This window comes from Pseudopodoces humilis, chromosome 17, assembly GCF_049639895.1.
Source record: "Pseudopodoces humilis isolate 2021_Gansu_Grassland_sample_001 chromosome 17, ASM4963989v1, whole genome shotgun sequence".
Lineage (NCBI taxonomy): Eukaryota > Metazoa > Chordata > Aves > Passeriformes > Paridae > Pseudopodoces > Pseudopodoces humilis.
In genome coordinates, this window is record NC_142216.1 from 16,443,451 (window position 1) to 16,455,143 (window position 11,693).

Consider the following 11,693-nt stretch of genomic DNA (forward strand, 5'->3'; position numbering starts at 1 on the left):
GAGGGGTGGGGCACTCCTAGCATTGACTTTGTTCATTTTACATTCCTTTACCCTGTTCCCCCTTTCTACAATAGCTGCAATATAATGTTTCAGTAGAGCAAGGCTTTGCAAATTTGGCTCAATGAGACACAGAGCAAAGAGCTTTTCAGAGAGCTTCAATTCAGCTGTCAGAAGGGGCAGTTTGGTCTCTGTGCAAGCAGTACTCACATTCCAAACTGCATTAGAAAAAAGCTGCTGGAGTTTTATGCATTTTTTATCAGTTCCAGATTATGCGTCTGATACTAATTTTTTCTTAAAGCCTGTATTTGGAGTACAGCTTATATTCTAAAGCAAACCCAGGACTGTGATGTTTTTCTCTCACTAGCTTGCCCTTGTTTTTGTTTCCTTTTTTTCCCTCTCCCTGGCTTTACTCCAAGGACCTTTTCTGCTCTTTGTTACACTCTGGAGATGAAGCACCGGATGGTTACAGCAGTGCTGGTAGCACTGGTAGCGGTTTCACAGAGTTTCCCTGCCTTGTACCACCGAGGCTGGTGGAGGTTGCTAAGGGAAGGAGATAGTTGTGGAAAATGTGATTTGGCACTCTGCTCTGAGCCCAAGGACTGTCCAGCCGGGACTGTGCTGGATCGCTGCAGCTGCTGTCTGGAATGTGGGAACGTGGAAGGTCAGATCTGCGACTTGGACCAGGGCAATCATTTTTATGGGCAATGTGGGAATCACCTTGAGTGCAGGCTGGATGCTGATGAAGAAAAGTTTGGGGAAGTCCCTGAACCCCAGTGTGTGTGCAAATCTCAAGAGAGCATCTGTGGATCTGATGGGAAAACCTATGAAAACATCTGTCAGTTCAACAAGGGTTATGCTGCAAAAAGAAACATCAGCATGAAACATAAAGGGCCATGTGAATCAGGTAATGTGTACAGAAGCACTTACAAACTGAAAAAAAAGAGCAGATTTTTATCTTCAAATATGTTACTAGCTACTCTAACCTAACTTCATTAAACTAATACTGTGTTTTTGTTACAATTATTATTATTCCGTTATAACACTATGTTGTGTTAAAAGTGTTTCAGCATCTGGTACTTAACCTTGTCTGTTACAAACCTCTATATTAGTCTACTGGATTAAATCTAATGATGACTAGGCATCAGTCTACAACTTGGGTCTGTTCTGAGTAATTAGAGTATGATTGCTATAATCAGAGTATGATTTTGTTTCCTACAGAAGTTGTATGCATAGTAGGGAATTGGTGAACAGGATAGTCTGAGAGGAATGGGCAAATGATTGTGATTGTAATAGGACTGACTTAATTTTAAAGTGCTGATTGCAAAGCAGATTTCATTAATTAGATAGATAGATAGATAGATAGATAGATAGATAGATAGATAGATAGATAGATAGATAGATAGATCGATCCTGTGTATACATACACACACACAGGTACATGTATGCATGTGTGTATGTATGTGTGCATGTGTATCCACCTGTGAGGATACATGGTATGCTGTGAAGCAGGGGCAGTAGAAGAATATAGGGTTTAATTAACAGCTCTGTCCTTTCTACCAAAAAGGTCCAAAATAATCCAATTCAGAATCATCATAAAATCTAGCTAACCTATGAAAGAGAAATCCAAATAGCTGAGCAGAATCAAGCTGAAACAATTTCCTTAAATGACTCTTAAAATGCACAGTTGTCTCTGATGATTGTTAGTGGGAGGATTCAGTACAGGGGACTCCTGCTCCCTGCTCATATGCTGTTCCCATTCTTTGCATTACTACAAATCATTACTCCTGGGCATCTTTCACTTTATACACGACTATAAAATGAAAATGTGAAGAGGCTTTTGTTTGTTTCTAAATGAGAATTTACTGTGGTTTTCTAAGTTAATCAAGTATTTTCTCAAATGAAGTAAGTAGAAGAGGTCAGTGGGTCACAGTTCTGGGAATCTGAAATTGCAGCTCTGGCAAAGGACCTAATATGGGAGTAACTCGGGTATATTTCACCCACTCCTCTCTAGCAGCCTTAGACTGCTGTGCTTTTATATTGAATGAACAAGGGATATTGAACTCTTAGAAAAAGTGATGAACAGTTAATATCAGGAAATTCTTTCCTCTCTCTCTAGCTGTAAGAGAGAGATCCATTACAGAATCCTTCATTTGCTATCAGGATATTAAGCTGGGAAACAAGGCTTGTCAGGAAAGGGAGGTGCCCGCCAGCCTGCAGTACAACTGAGAGCCTGTTAGCTCGGGAAGGAGCCCTTGCTTGGATTAAGTAGCAGCAGTTCTTGTGGGCATAACCCCTCCAGCAAGATTTCGGCCAGAAGTGCCACTCCCTTAGCGAGTGCCGCTAATTTTAGAGCAGGGGCAGCTGCTCAGGCACACACGCTTAGAGCAGTGGTTCCTCTAATTAATTTAACAGAACTGGCAGCGTACAAGAGACGTTTTAATTTGGAAGTACTATCACTTTTAGTTGCTGCTGTCATCCAACAGCCCCCAGTCTACCCCGAGGCGCAACGCACTGCTGCTCCTCCAGCAGGAGGAGGATCCTGGCTGCTCTGTTCTGCAAGCAGGCATCAACCCAGCGCTTTCCCACTGATCCCCTGGCTCCCCAGAAAGGCTGGAGCCTCTTTCCGGGAATGCAGAGTCATCCTAACCGCTCAGCTTACTGAAATGCACAGAAGCCTGCGGAGAGTTCACAGACGTGTCACTGCAGCGCAGAGCTTAGCTAAGAAAGAGGCTGTGGCGGGGGAAAACACCCAGCTGGAGCACGGCCGAGCTGGGCAGGGCGCTAGAGCTTGGGCAGGGCGCTGGGCTGGCAGCGACGGGGTCCCGAATGTGCTTCTGCTGCCCCCGAGCTGCTGCTCCCCACGCTGGCTCGGCAGCCTTGGAGCCCGGCCGGAGCCCGGCGGTCGGAGGCGAGCGGAGAGGCTGCAGAGGGGCTCGGAGGGGCTGCAGAGGGGCTCGGAGAGGCTGCAGAGGGGCTGGGAGAGGCTGCAGAGGGGCTCGGAGAGGATGCAGAGGGGCTCGGAGGGGCTGGGAGGGGCTGCAGAGGGGCACAGAGGGGCTGGGAGGGGCTGCAGAGGGGCTCGGAGAGGATGCAGAGGGGCTCGGAGGGGCTGGGAGGGGCTGCAGAGGGGCTCGGAGAGGATGCAGAGGGGCTCGGAGAGGCTGCAGAGGGGCACGGAGAGGCTGCAGAGGGGCTCGGAGAGGCTGCAGAGGGGCACGGAGAGGCTGCAGAGGGGCTCGGAGAGGATGCAGAGGGGCTGCAGAGGGGCACAGAGGGGCTGGGAGGGGCTGCAGAGGGGCACGGAGAGGCTGCAGAGAGGCTGCAGAGGGGCACAGAGGGGCTCGGAGGGGCTGCAGAGGGGCTCGGAGGGGCCGCCACTGGCGCGGCTGTCCCGGTAGCTCCCAGCCCAGGCTGGGCCGGGCCCGGAGGACACCGCGCTCAGGCCCGGCCGCTCCCGGGACAGCGGCTGACAAAGGGCAGCAGGAACCTGGCTCTGAGAGCAGCAAATGCTGCAGCACGGGCTGGCCTGACCTCAATTTGCACGCCCAACAAACACTGAGCACTGTGGGGTTTTGGTACCGAGCTATAAATGTAACCTTCACTCGGCTAATAGTACTTTGTTTTGTTTTTCTCTCCTTCAAAGCATCTGCTGATTCCTCTTGATGCCAAATGAATTAATTGTATACAGAAGCCAATGAATAAATAAATAACAATAAAATCCTTTCATCAGAGGAGTACAGCCTTTCATCTTTCTTCTCTTGCCAGAAAAAGAGGAAAAAGGCATAGCTTGCTAAAGGAACATGGAAAAATAATTTCCTTTCCTGAAAGCTAGTTTTGATCAGTTTATCTAATATTTTACCAAGGCTACTAAGTACATTGAGTACATTCAGATTCTCTACATTTAAACCATCCCCATTCACATTCAAACATTTCTCATTGATAATTTCATGAACTAACAGAACAATCTAGCAGTGATTCTTTTTATATTTAGCTATGTCACATTATTTATTTTAAATGTAAATTTTGGAGTAAAAGCAAATAAACCTGCCACAAAAATTTCAGCCATTTCAATCTAATCAGACATAGATTAGCAAAAATTAATAATATACAATATGGCGGAAATAACATATTAATTATGTAATTAATTGGTCTGGAGTGATGATGGGTTGATTGTGAAAGGTCAAACAGTATTTTGACTTTTCCTGGTTTCTTGTTTACATCTTCTATAACACAGAGGGATAATTCATGACTGACTGGGACTGTAAAAGGAAAGCAGCAGCTCTTTGTTTGTACTGCAAACAAAGTACACACAGATACGCATGGGAGAATTTGTCTGAACACAAAACCTGAAACAATAAAAAAAAAAGTTTATAAACTTCTGTTTAAATTGTGGAACACTACTTCAATTTTCCTCCACAGAACACAGCAAAATGATGTTGTGAGGTTGTAGTATTTTATTTCTGAGGACACTTCAAGTTTGGGTTGACAATGAGAGTACTGGTGGCGTGTTGAGATTCAGAAAGGGCTGTTTGCTTGGATCAGAAGTGATGCTGTGAGTTTGGTCTCAGGTGATGGCAGTCCTGATAAGCCCTGGTCAGCTGCAGGATTGGGACCTGGCATTTTTCAGCAGTCTGCTGCATTCTCTCAGTTCATGGCAAGAGGGGTGTTCCCAGGGCAGAATTATCCTGATGCATGGTAGGCAGTGCTGGACAGCTGTAATGTGGATTTGTGATTCAGGCCTTTGTGTCCTCCAGATACCAGATGTGTTCCTGTGAGTGGCTGAGCCATGGCTGGGGAGAGTGACCGGGCAGGACCAGGGGATCCAAAGACACCTGAGTTAGCAGCACAACAGAAACACTCATCAGGCAACACCTGTCTATTTGAAAGGTTTTTACACTGTCTCTGTGTGGGAGCAATTAAAAGAACTCCTCTGAGTCAATGTAGACTTTTGGTTTCTTTTGTACATTTTAGGCTTAACTGCAGTGGATGTATCATTAAAAGGATGTGTTTTCCATTAATTTTAAGATTTAAAAATATAGTTTAATATCAGACCCTCTGTGATCAGTTCATAGGCAAAAAATGACTTCTCATACAAGATATTCAAGTAATGCTGATTTGAATAAAGATTTTTGAAATAATAGATTCTGAATATACAGTTCTCATGAAAGAACAAGCATTTAAGGATTTAAGTTTCCTAGTTTGAAAAACCTTACTTTTGAAGAGTAGCAAGACGTTTAATGAGGCATTAATATATGGGAAAATTGATCGTTTTCTGTGTAATTTGTTTGCAATTAATTTTAATCAGTATGCATTTAATGTTTTCTGCACAGACACCAATCCTGAAAAACTGAAAAATGTGTTATAAATTGTTGCTTGAAAACATGGAACAGGCTGTTATAGTTTCAAATGCCAAAGAATAAATGCTGTGCCTAGGTACTGATTCGAATATTGCAAGTAAAAGTAAAAATACATAAATTATTTACTTTAGGTTTCTATTTCCAAGCATCTGGGATGGGTGGGGGGGGGGAGGTTGGGGGGTGGGCGTGTGTGGTGAAATTCAATACAAGCCAAATCACCCAGAAAATGCATTCCTTTTTGAGCACTGGTCTGGAAATAGAAAACAGGTTTTAGACGGCAAAACATTTCTTGCTGTTGACAAACAGATCAGGGAAACAAAGGCAGGGATGTCCAGCGCAGGAATGAATGAATATTCATTCAGCAACAGTCTGTGCTGGCAGTAACGCGCCGCGTTCTCCGCTGCCGGAGCCGGCCCGGCTGGCGCGGGGGCTCCGGGGCTCAGGGCTGGCTTAAGGCTGGCTCAAGGCTGGCTCAAGGCTGGCTTAAGGCTGGCTCAAGGCTGGCTCCGGGCTGGCTCAAGGCAGGCTCAAGACTGGCTCAAGGCAGGCTCAGGGCTGGCTCAAGGCAGGCTCAGGGCTGGCTCAAGGCAGGCTCAAGGCTGGCTCAAGGCTGGCTCAGGGCTGGCTCAAGGCTGGCTCAAGGCAGGCTCAGGGCTGGCTCAAGGCAGGCTCAGGGCTGGCTCAAGGCAGGCTCAGGGCTGGCTCAGGGCTGGCTCAAGGCAGGCTCAGGGCTGGCTCAAGGCTGGCTCAAGGCAGGCTCAAGGCTGGCTCAAGGCTGGCTCAAGGCTGGCTCAAGGCTGGCTCAAGGCAGGCTCAGGGCTGGCTCCAGGCTGGCTCAAGGCTGGCTCAGGGCTGGCTCAAGGCAGGCTCAGGGCTGGCTCCAGGCTGGCTCAAGGCTGGCTCAGGGCTGGCTCCAGGCTGGCTCAAGGCTGGCTCTGCCGCCGCCAGGCCCCACACGCTCCCTCTCGTGGCTGCCGACGGCTTTTGCTTCGGGAAAAGGGACAAAGGAGAATTCCGAGGCAATCGGTACTGGAGGGGGTGACAGTACGAGAGCATGAGGGAACAAGTAAGTGAAAATGTAGCAGTGTGATAAACGTAACGTGAAACCTTACAGAAATAATTGAACTTCAATGCTTTTCATTCCTAATGGGAATATTGGATGACATCTATAGCAATAAAGATGAATGCATTAATGCTGTTGTAACTTCTGACTTCCACGGGTAACTGTGCTCGACAATGTTAAGCGACTTCAAGGCAATGATGAACTCAGAAAAAGCCAGCAATAGCAGCATTTTGGCTTTCAGCTAACCCAAATACAACACATTCAAAGCTATCACACAATCAAATCGCTCTGGACTGCAGAATTTCCTGTGCTTTCCTCTGAAGCCCAGGACGGGTACTGGTGGCTCTTCTGCAGGGGGTGAGCCTGGCACATGACAGCTCATGGGGCAAAATTGAGCCCTCGATTCCAGCTCAGGATCCACGATCAGCTGCAAGGGGAAGAATAGACCTGAGTAAGTGTTTTTAGAAAACACAGACACAAGGTTTTTGAGCTTTAAAAGATGTTTGGAATCACGTGGCTCTTCACAGTATGTGAGAGCAAAAAGGCTACACAATCTGATGGTATCCTGTGAAGCAGGGATTAGTGTTAACAAACCTTTTGTGTTTGTGTTCTTTGTTCACTATCTCCTAAAGCACCCTGTCGGTTCTTTGCAGCTCCTGTTATTTCTACACCACCTCAGGATGCCCAGAATTACACTGGAAATGATGTCATTTTTGGCTGTGAGGTGTCGGCCTATCCTATGCCACAGCTTGAATGGAAAAAAAAGGGGAATAAAATGTTTCTGCCAGGAGATGACACCCACGTCTCAGTTCAGGTAAAACTTGAATTTACCATTGCATGCAGTCTGGGGACTGCAGGGAATGCATGGTGGGTAATCTGTGAATTCCTCCTACAGAACACAATACTGTTGCAATAAACAGACTCCCAACAGGGGCCCTGTGGTTATGCAAAGAGTGACGATTTCTGTCAGTGCTTGGCAGCAGAAGGATCAGCCAGGGTACCACTTAGGCCTCTTTATGAGGCTTTAGTCCAAGCCAGATGAAACTGTCATGAAGTGTGAAAGTTTCCCATGAAATGTTATGGTCAATCCATAAAACTTGTCTTTTTTTCAGCTTAATTTCAATCATTTCTTTCCTTCTTAAAGGCAAGAGGTGGGCCTCAGAAGAATGGTGTGACAGGCTGGCTGCAGATTCAGGGCCTGAAAAAATCAGATGAAGGCATTTATATTTGCCACACCAAAAATAAACATGGTGCAACGTATGCCTCTGCAAGATTGAAAGTCATTGATGGTAATTCTTTTTTATTTGGATAAATGTAAAAAATATAAAAATGCATACAAGCAGAATGCAAAGGATGGGGTTGTTGGAATGCTAATGAAACATAAGAGAAATTACCCAAAGCTGCCCATATTTTCACTCTTCTGTGTGCTTTTATTTCACTTTATCTCCTAATGGGTTTATATAGTAATGCTTTGCTGCAAATTATACCAGCTTCCAGAAAACAGAAAGCTGTGGATTGGAGCCATACAGCTGAGACACATTATTCCACAGTCCTTATCCCAGAGAATTCTTTTGATGTTAGCAGGACCCAGAACAACAGCTGGTGTAACTGAGGGAGTCTTTGAATCATGGCAGGTCTGCTTAGCTGTTTATTTTTCATAAAAGTAGGAAGGAAACAGTTGTTCCTTAATGAGAGTGGTTTGAAAGATGCAAGAAATAGCTTTGCTATTGATTTGCTTTGGGCCCAGCCCTGCAGAATAATAACCTTCCTCCTCTACAAAGAACTGTTTTTCCTGGCAAATTCAGGATAAATATGCACTGTCATATTTATCTCCTGGTCTAGGGGAGTTTGTCAGCCATGCAGTTTCTACAAGTGGCTTTCAAAGCTTTATTTTCTCTGGGAATATTTGCAGATGCACAGGAGCTGCAGAGGACTGATATCATAGTTTACTATAATGAGGAATTAAATGCATTTTCAACATATCCTCAGCACAGGAGAGACATGGACCTGTTAGAGTGGGTCCAGAGGAAGCCATGGAGATCTCCAGGTGCTGGAGCACCTCTGCTCCGGAGACAGGCTGAGCAAGCTGCTGTGCTAAGCCTGGGGAGGAGAAGGCTCTGGGGAGATCCCAGAGCTCTTCCAGTCCCTAACGGGGGAGTACTAGAAGAAGGGAGAGAGACTTTTTATACAGGCAGACAGAGGTTAGACAAGGGAGAATAGTTTTAAACTTAAATAGGAGAGATTTAGATCAGATGTTAGGAAGAAATTCTTTACTCAGAGCATGGTGAAACACTGGCACAGGTTTTTCAAAGAAGCTGTCCATCCCAAGACAGGGATGGACACTTCAGGGCTTGGAGCAAGCTATAGGATAGTAGAAATGTCCCTGCTCATAGCAGGGGGTGGAACAAGATGAGCTCTAAGATCCATTTCAAACAAACCTATTCTGGGATTCCATGATTCTATATAGAAATTTGCTCGTGACCTTCAGTGGTATGAGGTTAAGCCATTGTCTAAAACCCCTGTCCTTTTCTTAGATAACAAGGATTAAGAAACCCTTAGTTTGCTGTACAAATCCAAACCCATACCTTCCTCTGTGTTCTTATCTTCAACTAATTTGATCTGGGTTCAATTACATCTTGCAGACCCATCTCCTGCATTTGCACTTACTGCTGGCAGTAGAAGCGCAAGCTACAGCATTGAATACGAGGAGTATTTTGACAATTCTGATGAGGAAGATGATGAAGAATATGAATCCGGGGATTACAATAATGGAAACAACTCTGAATAATAATTTTTATACATCTCTTGTCCAAATCCTTTCACACAGTTATATTTACCAGTAGTCTCTGTACAGTAAGTGGCTCTTCTGTTAACATACGTCTACATATCCACCTTCCTGAAATGCAGCTTTGGGTGAAATGTATTATGCTACTCACCAGAAATAAAAACAGTTGTAACACCATATATTTAGACTATTAAATAAAGTCCTTCAGCATTTACCTTTCTAAGTATGCCAAAGGGATCCAATTTTATATTAATTTTTAAATTGTCTTATAATTTCTTTCACACATTCTAATTTGTCTAGCAAAAAGGCCAATAGTTAAACAAAATTTTTACTGTGTATCAATTTTCTTTTTTTCTGTAAAATACTAAGAAATATCAAGAGATTGTTCACATGGCAATAAACCTAAGTAAGTATGGCAGCTGCAAAACAGTCTTTAATCTCCTTAGTACATGTTTTCTCATAAGTTTCAGCAGGATTTTCCTTCTCATCTGAAATTTTCCATGTCTCATCAAAGTTAAATTGTCTGTCTTTTGGGGGATGATTTTGTTTACTGTTAACAGATCCATGAAGCAATCACAGTCTAAAGCCAGTAAGTGCTGTTTTACAGTCTATACTCCTAGCCAGAAAAGATTCCTTGTGCATTCAAACCACTGAGCACACCTTTGGGCTCCTTCTTGTAGCAGCTCCTGCACCGCTCCCCACAGCAGTGGCTCCCTCCCAGCAGCCTGGGAGCAGTTCAGGGTTTGGGATCATGAGGTTCCCCCTGAACAGATGCTGGTTGGTGAGCATTCCTGCAGTGTGAATGCAGCAGCTGCTCTGTAGCTCGATGCATATCCTTCAAACACACAGGGGCTGCACCCCAGAGCCAGGACCTGTCCTTTGTCTGGGGCTGTGAACAAGTTGCCCCTATGCCAGAGCCATCAGCATTGCCAGGCTGCTGAAAGGGCGGCAATCCACGGGAACACAGGAACTTTGTTCAGATTGATCCATGAACCAGACAGCAGTAGAGATGGAGTCAAAATCACAGCACTTCCAAGGGCTGAGTGAGCACCCTGAGAAATTTTTTTAATTGCTTTTATTAACTAATTACATGAAGACTGGCTCTGAGTTAATGGGTAAAGGAAAGCACCAAGCCTGCGCTTACACCTCTGGTTCCCACTGCTGAGGGCAGACGCACAGCAGCAAATTCCTGAACATTTTCAGGATTAAGGCAGCAGAAGCTCAGGTATCTGCAGGGAAAGCCTTGGTATGGGCAGGCTCCTTGGGCTGAGATAGGTGCTGTGCAGTGATCCCTGCACACACTGAGGTGGGCACCAGCTGGATTCCCAGGTACAGGGAGGCTCCAAGGGCCCTGCACACACATGCCGTAGGATTTTCAATACATTACACTGCCTCACAAGTTCTTCTTTTAATGCACTATTTGTGCTCTTTTTTACTATCAGAAAGATTTTTCTTTTCAATTTGAAATTCTTTAAGAAATTTGCTATAGACTGTGTTTGCCCTGAGGTATTATTGACCTCTGTCCAGCAAACAACCAAAGAATAATCTATTTCATTTCAGGCTTCATGGGGTATTGTTTTCTTATGAGAAGAAAGTGTGTCATTGTGTTATTGAAAAAGATTAATTAGTTTTAATTAGGAAGTGGCTTCATATTTAACTACTGATTTTGTTTTTATGGACTCTTCCTGGTCTACTTAGTGATACGTTAATAACTTTTTTTGCTTATCCACTATATATTAACCTAAACATAAAATTATCTCATAGAAATTACTATTTACTTTTTATGGAACTATTTAATATGCAGACATACACTCAAGATCAATTGTGATCTGCATTGCAAATTAATGAATTAGATTACTAAAGTAATCACTAAATGGTGGCAATATATATTGGTATAGTATAGTACATGGCACAGAAAATAATCTTGAAATCATTAGCCATAGAAAGAAATTAGAATTCCTCAGGGCCTTTTGTTGTTGTTAATGGAAAATGAAAAACAGAAAGAAAAGAATGTTTGAAGGAGAAAATGTGCAGCAGAACTCTAGCAAATACTGGTCTGCAAGTGTTTGGCCTGGTGGAGTATGTCTACTTAAGAACAGCTAACAGTCCCAGAACAAAGAATTCTAAATTAAATATGTTGCATTTCTCACTCTGTGTATTTTTGATATATATTTAATAAGTTCTTGTAAATTATCAGCCATTCCTTTCAAAGTATCAGCCATTGCAGTAAGAAAACTGCATTTTAGGAAAAATCCCAGTGTGATGCAAGCAAAAGGAGCACTGATACCTTCAACAATTCCTAGTTTCTTTTTTGTGGGAGGGGACACAAATGGTTGGTTTTTTAATATGCTTTAATCAAGTAATTTATTGTTAAATTTAAAAAGGCATGGAGAAGGTTCAGTCCTCTTTAAGGATCTCATTGTGAACGCATTGCCTGTAGCAACGGATCTGCTCACGTAAGCCAAAGGAACAGCAAGTTCAAGAAGTG

General features: G+C 44.1%; 1 protein-coding gene across 1 annotated transcript; it reads left to right on the plus strand.

Moving 5' to 3' along the window:
* Positions 1 to 225: 225 nt before the first annotated feature.
* On the plus strand, positions 226 to 11,226 carry LOC102102782 (kazal-type serine protease inhibitor domain-containing protein 1-like). Its single transcript, XM_005532558.2, has 4 exons — positions 226 to 904; positions 7,074 to 7,234; positions 7,565 to 7,709; positions 9,063 to 11,226. Exons 1-4 carry the CDS (start codon positions 448 to 450, stop codon positions 9,206 to 9,208), a joined length of 909 nt encoding a protein of 302 aa, XP_005532615.1. The 5' UTR covers positions 226 to 447; the 3' UTR covers positions 9,209 to 11,226.
* The last annotated feature ends 467 nt before the right edge of the window (positions 11,227 to 11,693 follow it).